A 13,411-nucleotide genomic window follows, 5' to 3' on the forward strand; every position below is an offset into this window, starting at 1 on the left:
TTGATCATCAGAAAACCCTTTTGCAATTATGTTAGCACAGCTGAAAACTATTGTGCTGATTTAAAGAAGCAATAAAACTGTCCTTCTTTAGACTAGTTGAGTATCTGGAGCATCAGCATTTGTGGGTTCGATTACAGGCTCAAAATAGCCAGAAACAAAGACCTTTATTCTGAAACTCGTCAGTCTATTCTTGTTCTGAGAAATTAAGGCTATTCCATGCGAGAAATTGCCAAGAAACTGAAGATCTCGTACAATGCTGTGTACTACTCCCGTCATAGAACAGCGCAAACTGGCCCTAACCAGAATAGAAAGAGGAGTGGGAGGCCCCAGTGCACAACTGAGCAAGAGGACAACTACATTAGTGTCTAGTTTGAGAAACAGACGCCTCGCAAGTCCTCAACAGGCAGCTTCATTAGATAGTACCCACAAAACACCAGTCTCAACGTCAACAGTGAAGAGGCGACTCAGGGATGCTGGCAAAGAAAAAGGCATATCTCAGACGGGCCAATAAAAATAGAAGATTAAGATGGGCAAAAGAACACAGACACTGGACAGAGGAAGATTGGAAAAAAGTGTTATGGACAGATGATTTCAGTTTGAGGTGTTCAGATCACAAAGAAGAACATTGGTGAGACGCAGAACAAATGAGAAGATGCTGGAGGGGTGCTTGACTCCCTCTGTCAAGCATGGTGGAGGCAATGTGATGGTCTGGTGGTGGTAAAATGGGAGATTTGTACAGGGTAAAAGGGATCTTGAAGAAGGAAGGCTATCACTCCATTTTGCAACGCCATGCTATACCCTGTGGACGGCGCTTAATTGGAACCAATTTCCTCCTACAACAGGACAATGACCCAAAGCACAGCTCCAAACTATGCAAGAACTATTTAGGTAAGAAGCAGTCAGCTGGTATTCTGTCTGTAATGGAGTGGCCAGCACAGTCACCGGATCTCAACCCTATTGAGCTGTTGTGGGAGCAGCTTGACTGTATGGTATGTAAGAAGTGCCCATCAAGCCAATCCAACTTGTCGGAGGTGTTTCAGGAAGCATGGGGTGAAATCTCTTCAGATTACCTCAACAAATTGACAACTAGAATGCCAAAGGTCTGCAAGGCTGTAATTGCTGCAAATTGAGGATTCTTTGAGGAAAGCAAAGTTTGAAGGACACTATTATTTCAATTAAAAATCATTATTTATAACCTTGTCAACGTCTTGACTATATTTCCTATTCATTTTGCAACTCATTTCATGGATGTTTTCATGGAAAACGAGGACATTTCTAAGTGACCCCAAACTTTTGAATGGTAGTGTAGCTTTAAGCCTGAAGCTGACGTTGGCCTTCTTTCTCCTCACCAGGTTACAACGCCCCCTACCTGTCAGTGTACAGTGAGAATGCTGTGGATGTTTTTGATGTCAACACCATGGAGTGGATTCAGACCATACCATTGAAGAAGGTGAGAGTATAGGACTGCAGATGTAGCGGAGGACCGTTAGTCGAATTGGTGTGTGTGCATGGTAGGTTTAACCTTTGACCCCGTTGTATCTTCCTGAAGGTGCGACCTCTGAACCCTGATGGATCCCTGAACCTCCTGGGTCTTGAGACTGTGAGGCTCATCTACTTCAGAAACAAGACAGCAGGTCAGTGACACACAGGATAGGCATCTAGACTGCAGGTCAGTTAGGAGAGGTACACATCTCAATGATTGTTATTCTGAGTGTAATTCTCATTCTAATGGTCTTATTCCACAATAGGATTGTCGTGATTTTTTTGCTGTTGTTTTTGACGGGGTCCATGTTGTTAATATTCCAGAGGGTGACGAGTTGGTGGTTCCTGAGACGTCAGACAACAGCAGGAAGCAGATGGTTCGCAGCATGAACAACAAGAGACACTTCTCCTTCAGAGTCCCTGAGGAGGAGAGGATGCAGCAGAGGAGGTACACTACATACTACATATGTATGGCCCTGAACGAACTTCATTTGACTCTATTTAAACTGGAAACCACATATCCTGATGGCTGCATTTATTGTAGCTGGGGATTTTAGCAAGGCTAATCTGAAAACAAGGCTCCCTAAATTCTATCAGCATATCGATTGCGCAACCAGGGCTGGCAAAACTTCCGCAACGCATATAAGGCCCTCCCCCGCCCTCGTTTCGGAAAAGCTGACCACGACTCCATTTTGTTGCTTCCAGCCTATAGACAGAAACTAAAACAGGAAGCTCCCACGTTCAGGTCTGTTCAACGCTGGTCCCACCAATCGGATTCCACGCTTCAAGATTGCTTCGATCACGAGGACTGGGATATGTTCCGCATTGCGGCGAACAACAACATTGATGAATACGCTGATTCGGTGAGCGGGTTTACTAGCAAGTGCATCGGCGACGTCGTACCCACAGCGTCTATTAAAACATTCCCAAACCAGAAACCGTGGATTGATGGCAGCATTCGCGCAAAACTGAAAGCGCGAACCACTGCTTTTAATCAGGGCAAGGTGACCGGAAACATGACCGACTACAGTGTAGCTATTCCCTCTGCAAGGCAATCAAACAAGCTAAGCGTCAGTATAGAGACAAAGTAGAGTCGCAATTCAACGGCTCAGACACGAGAGGTATGTGGCAGGGTCTACAGTCAATCACGGACTATAAAAGGAAAACCAGCCCCGTCGCGGACCAGGAGGTCTTGCGCCAAGACAGACTAAACAAGGTAACTGAGCTAAATGACTACCGCCCCGGAGTGCTTTGAGAGACTAGTCAAGGACCATATCACCTCCACCCTACCTGACACCCTAGACCCACTCCAATAGGTCCACAGATGACGCAATCGCAATCACACTTCACACTGCCCTAACCCATCTGGACAACAGGAATACCTATGTGAGAATGCTGCTCATCAACTACAGCTCAGCATTTAACACCATAGTACCCTCCAAACCCGTCATCAAGCTCAAGACCCTGGGTCACAACCCTGCCCTGTGCAACTAGGTCCTGGACTTCCTGACGGGCCGCCCCCAGGTGGTGAGGGTAGGGAGCAACATCTCCACCCCGCTGATCCTCAACACTGGGGCCACACAAGGGTGCGTTCTGAGCCCTCTCCTGTACTCCCTGTTCACCCACGACTGCGTGGCCATGCACGCCTCCAACTCAATCATCAAGTTTGCAGACGACACTACAGTGGTAGGCTTGATTACCAACAACAACGAGACGGCCTACAGGGAGGAGGTGAGGGCCCTCGGAGTGTGGTGTCAGGAAAATAACCTCACACTCAACGTCAACAAAACATAGGAGATGATTGTGGACTTCAGGAAACAGCAGAGGGAGCAGCCCCGTATCCACATCGACGGGACAGTAGTGGAGAAGGTGGAAAGTTTTAAGTTCCTCGGCGTACACATCACGCAGCAGCACCTCTTCAACCTCAGGAGGCTGAAGAAATGTGGCTTGTCACCAAAAACACTCACAAACTTTTACAGATGCACAATCGAGAGCATCCTGTCGGGCTGTATCACTGCCTGGTACGGCAACTGCTCCGCCCATAACCGTAAGGCTCTCCAGAGGGTAGTGAGGTCTGAACAACACATCACCGGGGGCAAACTACCTGCCCTCCAGGACACCTACACCACCCGATGTCAATGGAAGGCCAAAAAGATCATCAAGGACAACAACCACCGAGCCACTGCCTGTTCACCCCGCTATCATCCAGAAGGCGAGGTCAGTACAGGTGCATCAAAGCAGGGACCGAGAGACAGAAGCTGTTTTTCAATCTCAAGGCCATCAGCCTGTTAAATAGCCATCACTAACATCGAGTGGCTGCTGCCAACATACTGACTCAACTCCAGCCACTTTAATAATGGAAATATTTAATAAATGTATCACTAGCCACTTTAAACAATGCCACTTCATATAATGTTTACATACCCTACATTACTCATCTCATATGTATATCCTGTACTCTATACCATCTACTGCATCTTGCCTATGCCGTTCTATACCATCACTCATTCATAGATTTTTTTATGTACATATTCTTATCCATTCCTTTACACTTGTGTGTATAAGGTAATTGTTGTGAAATTGTTAGGTTAGATTACTCGTTGGATATTACTGCATTGTCGGAACTAGAAGCACAAGCATTTCGCTACACTCGCATTAACATCTGCTAACCATGTGTAGGTGACAAATATCATTTGATTTAAAGACTCTCAGACCATGAGAAACAAAGATTCTCTGGTCTGATGAAACCAAGATTGAACTCTTTGGCCTGAATGCAAAGCGTCACATCTGGAAGAAACCTGGCACCATGCCTATGGTGAAGCATGGTGGTGGCAGCATCATGCTGTGGGGGTGTTTTTCAGCGGCAGGGACTGAAAGACTAGTCAGGATCGAGGGAAAGACGAACGGAGCAAAGTACAGTAAAATTCTTGATGAAAACCTGCTCCAGAGCTGGGGACCTCAGACTGGGGTGAAGGTTCACCTTCCAACAGGACAACGACCCTAAGCACACAGCCAAGACAATGCAGGAATGGCTTTGTGACAAGTCTCTGAATGTCCTTGAGTGGCCCAGCCAGAGCCTGAACCCGATCGAATATCTCTGGAGAGATCTGAAAATAGCTGTGCAGCAACGCTCCCCATCCAACATGACAGAGCTTGAAAGTATTTGCAGAGAGGAATGTGAGAAACTCCCCAAATACAGGTGTGAGTCATACCCAAGAAGACTCGAGGTTGTAATCGCTGCCAAGGGTGCTTCAACGAAGTTCTGAGTAAAGGGTCTGAATACTTATGCAAATGTGATATTTCATTATTTTTTTGTGTGTCTAAAAACCTGTTTTTGTTTTGTCATTATGGGGTATTGTGTGTAGATTGATGAGAGGAGGGGAAAACTATTTCATCCATTTTAGAATAAGACTGTAACGTAACAGAATGTGGAAAAAGTCAAGGGTGTCTGAATATTTTCTGAATGCACTATAGTAAACACTACATAGTACACACTGCACACTACATAGTAGACACTGCATAGTACACACTACATAGTACACACTATAGATGCTTCTTATTCAGAGACTCAGAGAATGAGAGACAGCAGCAGAGGATGTACACTACTACACCCTACGTAGTACACTATAGACGCTTCTCCTTCACTCTCCACAGGGGCATTCAGGGAGCTGATCTGTGTGTGTGTCCCTTGTATAGGGAGATGCTGAGAGACCCAGAGATGAGGAACAAGCTGATCTCCAACCCCATCAACTTCAACCACGTGGCCCACATGGGACCTGGGGACGGCATCCAGATCCTCAAAGACCTGCCCATGGTAAGACCACTACAGTCCATATCAGTCTGTTTTAGTCTATACCAGATCCTCAGTAAAGACCTGCCCATGGTAAGACCACTACAGTCTATATAAGTCTGCTTTAGTCTATACCAGATCCTCAGTAAAGACCTGCCCATGGTAAGACCACTACAGTCCATATCAGTCTGCTTTAGTCTATACCAGATCCTCAGTAAAGACCTTCCCATGGTAAGACCACTACAGTCCATATCAGTCTGCTTTAGTCTATACCAGATCCTCAGTAAAGACCTGCCCATGGTAAGACCACTACAGTCTATATCAGTCTGCTTTAGTCTCTATCAGATCCTCAGTAAAGACCTTCCCGTGGTAAGACCACTACAGTCCATATCAGTCTGCTTTGTAAAGACCTGCCCGTGGTAAGACCACTACAGTCCATATCAGTCTGCTTTGTAAAGACCTGCCCGTGGTAAGACCACTACAGTCCATATCAGTCTGCTTTGTAAAGACCTGCCCGTGGTAAGACCACTACAGTCCATATCAGTCTGCTTTGTAAAGACCTGCCCGTGGTAAGACCACTACAGTCCATATCAGTCTGCTTTGTAAAGACCTGCCCGTGGTAAGACCACTACAGTCCATATCAGTCTGCTTTGTAAAGACCTGCCTGTGGTAAGACCACTACAGTCCATATCAGTCTGCTTTGTAAAGACCTGCCCGTGGTAAGACCACTACAGTCCATATCAGTCTGCTTTGTAAAGACCTGCCCGTGGTAAGACCACTACAGTCCATATCAGTCTGCTTTGTAAAGACCTGCCCGTGGTAAGACCACTACAGTCCATATCAGTCTGCTTTGTAAAGACCTGCCCGTGGTAAGACCACTACAGTCCATATCAGTCTGCTTTGTAAAGACCTGCCCGTGGTAAGACCACTACAGTCCATATCAGTCCGTGGTAAGACCACTACAGTCCATATCAGTCTGCTTTGTAAAGACCTGCCCGTGGTAAGACCACTACAGTCCATATCAGTCTGCTTTGTAAAGACCTGCCCGTGGTAAGACCACTACAGTCCATATCAGTCTGCTTTGTAAAGACCTGCCCGTGGTAAGACCACTACAGTCCATATCAGTCTGCTTTGTAAAGACCTGCCCGTGGTAAGACCACTACAGTCCATATCAGTCTGCTTTGTAAAGACCTGCCCGTGGTAAGACCACTACAGTCCATATCAGTCTGCTTTGTAAAGACCTGCCCGTGGTAAGACAGACCTCTTCAGTGTGTCCATAGATTTCTGCTCTGTATTTGTTCCTGCTTTATCTGTGTTTGTATGTTTGTGTTTGTTGTCGTTTGTGATTTAATGTTAATGTGTTTACGCATGTGCATATGTGTGGTCATCATGTCTATATAAATTGTTGTATGTATGCATATGTGTGGTCATCATGTCTATATAAATTGTTGTATGTATGCATATGTGTGGTCATCATGTCTATATAAATTGTTGTATGTATGCATATGTGTGGTCATCATGTCTATATAAATTGTTGTATGTATGCATATGTGTGGTCATCATGTCTATATAAATTGTTGTATGTATGCATATGTGTGGTCATCATGTCTATATAAATTGTTGAATGTATGCATATGTGTTCATATTGTTATCATTATGTGAATGTGTGTATTCATCTCCATAATCTATATATCCTCATCTGTCTCTGTCCTCGTCTGTCTCTGTTTTCGTCTGTCTCTGTCCTCATCCGTCTCTGTCTGTCTCTGTCCTCATCTGTCTCTGCCTCTCTGTGCTCGTCTGTCTCTGACCTCATCTGACTCTGTTCTCGTCTGTCTCTGCCTCTCTGTGCTCGTCTGTCTCTGTCCTCATCTGACTCTGTCCTCGTCTGTCTCTGCCTCTCTGTCCTCGTCTGTCTCTGCCTCTCTGTCCTCGTCTCTCTGCCTCTCTGTCCTCGTCTGTCTCTGCCTCTCTGTCCTCGCCTGTCTCTGCCTCTCTGTCCTCGCCTGTCTCTGCCTCTGTCCTCGCCTGTCTCTGTCTCTCTGTCCTCGTCTGTCTCTGTGCTCATCTGTCTGTCCTCGTCTGTCTCTGAATCTCTGTCCTCGTCTGTCTCTGCCTCTCTGTCCTCGTCTGTCTCTGCCTCTGTCCTTGTCTGTCTCTGCCTCTCTGTCCTCGTCTGTCTCTGCCTCTCTGTCCTCATCTGTCTCTGCCTCTCTGTGCTCGTCTGTCTCTGTGCTCGTCTGTCTCTGTGCTCGTCTGTCTCTGTGCTCGTCTGTCTCTGTGCTCGTCTGTCTCTGTGCTCGTCTGTCTCTGTGCTCATCTGTCTCTGTCCTCGTCTGTCTCTGCCTCTCTGTCCTCATCTGTCTCTGCCTCTCTGTGCTCGTCTGTCTCTGCCTCTCTGTGCTCGTCTGTCTCTGTGCTCGTCTGTCTCTGTGCTCGTCTGTCTCTGCCTCTCTGACCTCGTCTGTCTCTGCCTCTCTGTCCTCGTCTGTCTCTGCCTCTCTGTGCTCGTCTGTCTCTGTGCTCGTCTGTCTCTGTGCTCGTCTGTCTCTGACCTCGTCTGTCTCTGCCTCTCTGACCTCATCTGTCTCTGCCTCTCTGACCTCATCTGTCTCTGCCTCTCTGACCTCATCTGTCTCTGCCTCTGACCTCATCTGTCTCTGCCTCTGACCTCATCTGTCTCTGCCTCTCTGTCCTCATCTGTCTCTGCCTCTCTGTGCTCATCTGTCTCTGCCTCTCTGACCTCATCTGTCTCTGCCTCTCTGACCTCATCTGTCTCTGCCTCTCTGTCCTCGTCTGTCTCTGTGCTCGTCTGTCTCTGTCCTCGTCTGTCTCTGTCCTCGTCTGTCTCTGTCCTCGTCTGTCTCTGTCCTCGTCTGTCTCTGTCCTCGTCTGTCTCTGTCCTCGTCTGTCTCTGTCCTCATCCGTCCCCATCTGTCTCTGTGCTCATCTGTCTCTGTCCTCGTCTGCCTCTGTCCTCATCTGTCCCCGTTTGTCTCTGTCCTCATCCGTCCCCATCTGTCTCTGTGCTCATCTGTCTCTGTCCTCGTCTGCCTCTGTCCTCATCTGTCCCCGTTTGTCTCTGTCCTCATCCGTCCCCGTTTGTCTCTGTCCTCATCCGTCACTGTCATCATCCGTTCCCGTCTCTCTGTCCTCATCCGTTCCCGTCTCTCTCTGTCCTCATCCGTTCCCGTCTCTCTCTGTCCTCATCCGTCCCCGTCGGTCTCTGTCCTCATCCGTCACCGTCGGTCTCTGTCCTCATCCGTCCCCGTCGGTCTCTGTCCTCATCTGTCCCCGTCGGTCTCTGTCCTCATCTGTCCCCGTCGGTCTCTGTCCTCATCTGTCCCCGTCGGTCTCTGTCCTCATCTGTCCCTGTCGGTCTCTGTCCTCATCTGTCCCCGTCGGTCTCTGTCCTCATCCGTCCCCGTCGGTCTCTTTCCTCATCCGTCCCCGTCGGTCTCTGTCCTCATCTGTCCCCGTCGGTCTCTGTCCTCATCTGTCCCCGTCGGTCTCTGTCCTCATCCGTCCCCGTCGGTCTCTGTCCTCATCCGTCCCCGTCGGTCTCTGTCCTCATCCGTCCCCGTCGGTCTCTGTCCTCATCTGTCCCCGTCGGTCTCTGTCCTCATCTGTCCCCGTCGGTCTCTGTCCTCATCTGTCCCCGTCGGTCTCTGTCCTCATCTGTCCCCGTCGGTCTCTGTCCTCATCTGTCCCCGTCGGTCTCTGTCCTCATCTGTCCCTGTCGGTCTCTGTCCTCATCTGTCCCTGTCGGTCTCTGTCCTCATCTGTCCCTGTCGGTCTCTGTCCTCATCTGTCCCTGTCGGTCTCTGTCCTCATCTGTCCCTGTCGGTCTCTGTCCTCATCCGTCCCTGTCGGTCTCTGTCCTCATCTGTCCCTGTCGGTCTCTGTCCTCTCCTGTCTTAACGCAGAACGTGCGTGTTCAGGAGGGTCGTGCTGCAGGCTTCAGTGGCTCCGTGTCCATCCCCTCCATCACTAAGAACAGAGCCGAGCCGGGACGGTCCATGAGCGCCAGCAGTGGACTGGGCATTCGTAAGTACCACACTACCAAATACACTAGGCTAGTAGGCTTGATGAATAAAGAAATATTGTATAATAAAAAGGGGATTAAAAAAGCATTGTTATAAATATAGGCCTGGGTAGTGAAATGGAAGTGCTTGTTACTAATGCAACATGGAAAGTAGATTTAAATGCATTTGTATTGTATTGACTGATACCAATGATTATCTTCCATTCCTACCTCCCCCTCTCCCCTTCTCTGTCCTTCTCTCTCCCCATTCCTCTCTTTCTTCCCCATCCCTTTTTATTTTTCTCTCTCCAGGTTCGTCATCTCAGAACGGCAGTGCGTTGAGGAGAGAGCTGTCTGGGGGTAGCTACAGCTCTAAGCGCCAGACCATGACCTCTCCCTCCGAGAGCTCCTTGTCCTCCGGAGGGGGTATGGACGGCTGCAGCGACGCACCCCTCTCCCAATTCGACAGAGAGGTACGTGACCAGCCTAGCGTACTCTCTCCCTAGGGTGCCTGGGTGAAGTGCACTTGATTAAGGCTAATAAAACTCATCTACTAACAATTGGGTAGAATTGTGTTGAATCGGCTGAGTGTCTCAGATGATATACCATTAGGATTTAAAGTTGTTCTGATCAGTCATATCTCGTAGTGTTCTGAGTTGTATTTTGGTTGTGATAGTTAAATGGATGGGTCTGAAACCACGTTTAATTAATCATTTGAGCACAGTTGCTCTAAATATGACAAGGATCACTCAGGTGAGAAATCGTGCCATATCAATACATAGAGAGTAAAAATACTCTAGCTGGTGTCCAATGACGTGGAAGCATGTACACATGTACATATCAAAGTGTTCCCCATAACTCTGCCACCACCACCCAGCCTCCGTGTTCTCGTGCCTCTCGCCCTTCGCCCCATCCCTTCCTCAATCACCAGCATGCTAGCCCCTCACAGGGAACTCAATCGGCCCCCTACCCAACCCTGACCCCAGCCACCCCCTATGGTTATCTGCACATGGCCTCCCCTCTCCCATCCGCAGCCTCAACCACCCACCCAGCCAGATGTATCTACAATTCACCCTTAACTACTGATTCAGTGTCAGATAGTTCTTCATCCACCTAATGGTTCAGGTTAGATTTGGGGTATAATAATCTGGTCCTAGATCTGTGATTTAAGAGCCCTTTTTACCTCAAGCGTCTAGCCATCCTCCAACAGTGATTCTATCCCTAGCTAGCCATCCTGCCTTTGGCTCCCTCTTCTGGCCTGACTGTCTACCATACCAACCCCCTCCCTCCCTCAGACCTGGCTGACTGTCTACCGTACCCCCCCCTCCCTCAGACCTGGCTGACTGTCTACCGTACCAACCCCCTCCCTCAGACCTGGCTGACTGTCTACCGTACCAACCCCCTCCCTCAGACCTGGCTGACTGTCTACCGTACCAACCCCCTCCCTCAGACCTGGCTGACTGTCTACCGTACCAACCCCCTCCCTCAGACCTGGCTGACTGTCTACCGTACCAACCCCCTCCCTCAGACCTGGCTGACTGTCTACCGTACCAACCCCCTCCCTCAGACCTGGCTGACTGTCTACCGTACCAGCCCTCCCTCAGACCTGGCTGACTGTCTACCGTACCAACCCCCTCCCCCAGACCTGGCTGACTGTCTACCGTACCAACCCCCTCCCTCAGACCTGGCTGACTGTCTACCGTACCAACCCCCTCCCTCAGACCTGGCTGACTGTCTACCGTACCAACCCACTCCCTCAGACCTGGCTGACTGTCTACCGTACCAACCCCCTCCCTCAGACCTGGCTGACTGTCTACCGTACCAACCCCCTCCCTCAGACCTGGCTGACTGTCTACCGTACCCCCCCTTCCTCATACCTGGCTGACTGTCTACCGTACCCCCCCTTCCTCAGACCTGGCTGACTGTCTACCGTACCACCCCCACTGTTGCTCATACCTGGCTGGCTCCATCGTGATTTGTGCCTGCCCCCATCTCACTCCCCCCCAGCCCTCTCCTCTACGCTCCCCCAGCCCCAGCATGTTGTTCTCTGGGCTGGGCCGCTGAGTCTGTAACTCTTACCTCTCCAGTGGCAGGCGGTCTCGCCATCGGAGAAGACCCCTGATCTGAAAAGGGCTTTAAGGACCCTGCTTAGTAAGATGAAGGTAATGTCAGCACCCACACACATACAACCAACCCAGACACACTGTATCCTCAACCATACACACACACACACACACACACACACACACACACACACACACACACACACACACACACACACACACACACACACACACACACACACACACACACAGTCATGAAGCTTTGCCCCAAAGCCACCATCAGTCCCCCTCCTGTCCACTGCACCATTTCAGCCCTATCAGCATCTGATGGCTATGTCACAGATGCCCTGCCACCCCTTGTCTCTGGCTAGAGGGTTGTTGCTCGTCCCCCTCTCCCCTGACCTGCTCTAGTGTGGCTCCGCTCTTAGGTTCCTGATTTGGTTTTCAGAATAGTGTCACCATCCTCTACCCTGCATGTTTTGTCTGTCTGTTTCCATATTCTCCCCCTGGGACTTAACCCTGGGGCCTGCCCCTAACCCTGTGGCCTTACCCAAACCCTGTGGCCTAACCCTGTGGCCTACCCCTTACCCAAACCCTGTGGCCTAACCCTGTGGCCTACCCCTTACCCAAACACTGTGGCCTTCCCCTAACTCTGTGGTCTTCCCCATACCCCGTGGCCTCACCCAAACCCCGTGGCCTCACCCAAACCCCGTGGCCTCACCCAAACCCCGTGGCCTACCCTTAACCCTGTGGCCTACCCCTTACCCAAACACCGTGGCCTACCCCTAACCCTGTGGCCTACCCCTAACCCTAACCCTGTGGCCTTACCCAAACCCTGTGGCCTTACCCAAACCCTGTGGCCTTACCCAAACCCTGTGGCCTTACCCAAACCCTGTGGCCTTACCCAAACCCTGTGGCCTTACCCAAACCCTGTGGCCTTACCCAAACCCTGTGGCCTTACCCAAACCCTGTGGCCTTACCCAAACCCTGTGGCCTTACCCAAACCCTGTGGCCTACCCCTAACCCTGTGGCCTACCCCTAACCCTGTGGCCTACCCCTTACCCTAACCCTGTGGCCTACCCCTTACCCTAACCCTGGGGCCTACCCCTTACCCTGGGGCCTACCCCTTACCCTAACCCTGTGGCCTACCCCTTACCCTAACCCTGTGGCCTACCCCTTACCCTAACCCTGTGGCCTACCCCTTACCCTAACCCTGTGGCCTACCCCTTACCCTGTGGCCTACCCCTTACCCTAACCCTGTGGCCTACCCCTTACCCTAACCCTGTGGCCTACCCCTAACCCTGTGGCCTACCCCTAACCCTGTGGCCTACCCCTAACCCTGTGGCCTACCCCTTACCCTGGGGCCTACCCCTTACCCTAACCCTGTGGCCTACCCCTTACCCTAACCCTGTGGCCTACCCCTAACCCTGTGGCCTACCCCTAACCCTGTGGCCTACCCCTAACCCTGTGGCCTACCCCTAACCCTGTGGCCTACCCCTTACCCTAACCCTGTGGCCTACCCCTTACCCTAACCCTGTGGCCTACCCCTAACCCTGTGGCCTACCCCTAACCCTGTGGCCTACCCCTAACCCTGTGGCCTACCCCTAACCCTGTGGCCTACCCCTAACCCTGTGGCCTACCCCTTACCCTGGGGCCTACCCCTTACCCTAACCCTGTGGCCTACCCCTTACCCTAATCCTGTGGCCTACCCCTTACCCTAACCCTGTGGCCTACCCCTTACCCTGTGGCCTACCCCTTACCCTAACCCTGTGGCCTAACCCTGTGGCCTACCCCTAACCCTGTGGCCTACCCCTAACCCTGTGGCCTACCCCTAACCCTGTGGCCTACCCCTTACCCTGGGGCCTACCCCTTACCCTAACCCTGTGGCCTACCCCTTACCCTAACCCTGTGGCCTACCCCTAACCCTGTGGCCTACCCCTAACCCTGTGGCCTACCCCTAACCCTGTGGCCTACCCCTTACCCTAACCCTGTGGCCTACCCCTAACCCTGTGGCCTACCCCTAACCCTGTGGCCTACCCCTAACCCTGTGGCCTA

At 50.8% G+C, this 13,411-nt stretch overlaps 1 protein-coding gene across 9 annotated transcripts in view; it reads left to right on the plus strand.

The window, feature by feature from the left end:
- LOC129825391 (serine/threonine-protein kinase MRCK alpha-like) overlaps window positions 1-13,411 on the plus strand; it is a 135,377-nt gene that overhangs the window by 115,272 nt on the left and 6,694 nt on the right. For 6 of the 9 annotated variants that reach the window (XM_055885472.1, XM_055885467.1, XM_055885468.1 and 3 more), the window contains 7 exons: window positions 1,353-1,450; window positions 1,550-1,634; window positions 1,807-1,930; window positions 5,179-5,296; window positions 9,196-9,316; window positions 9,606-9,766; window positions 11,381-11,455. In XM_055885472.1, the coding sequence (XP_055741447.1) occupies window positions 1,353-1,450; window positions 1,550-1,634; window positions 1,807-1,930; window positions 5,179-5,296; window positions 9,196-9,316; window positions 9,606-9,766; window positions 11,381-11,455 (782 nt within the window). The remainder of the gene's footprint in view (window positions 1-1,352; window positions 1,451-1,549; window positions 1,635-1,806; window positions 1,931-5,178; window positions 5,297-9,195; window positions 9,317-9,605; window positions 9,767-11,380; window positions 11,456-13,411) is intronic. The other 3 variants (XM_055885473.1, XM_055885474.1, XM_055885469.1) reach the window with 2 other exon arrangements.

Source organism: Salvelinus fontinalis, chromosome 27 (assembly GCF_029448725.1).
Source record: "Salvelinus fontinalis isolate EN_2023a chromosome 27, ASM2944872v1, whole genome shotgun sequence".
Taxonomy (NCBI): Eukaryota; Metazoa; Chordata; class Actinopteri; order Salmoniformes; family Salmonidae; genus Salvelinus; species Salvelinus fontinalis.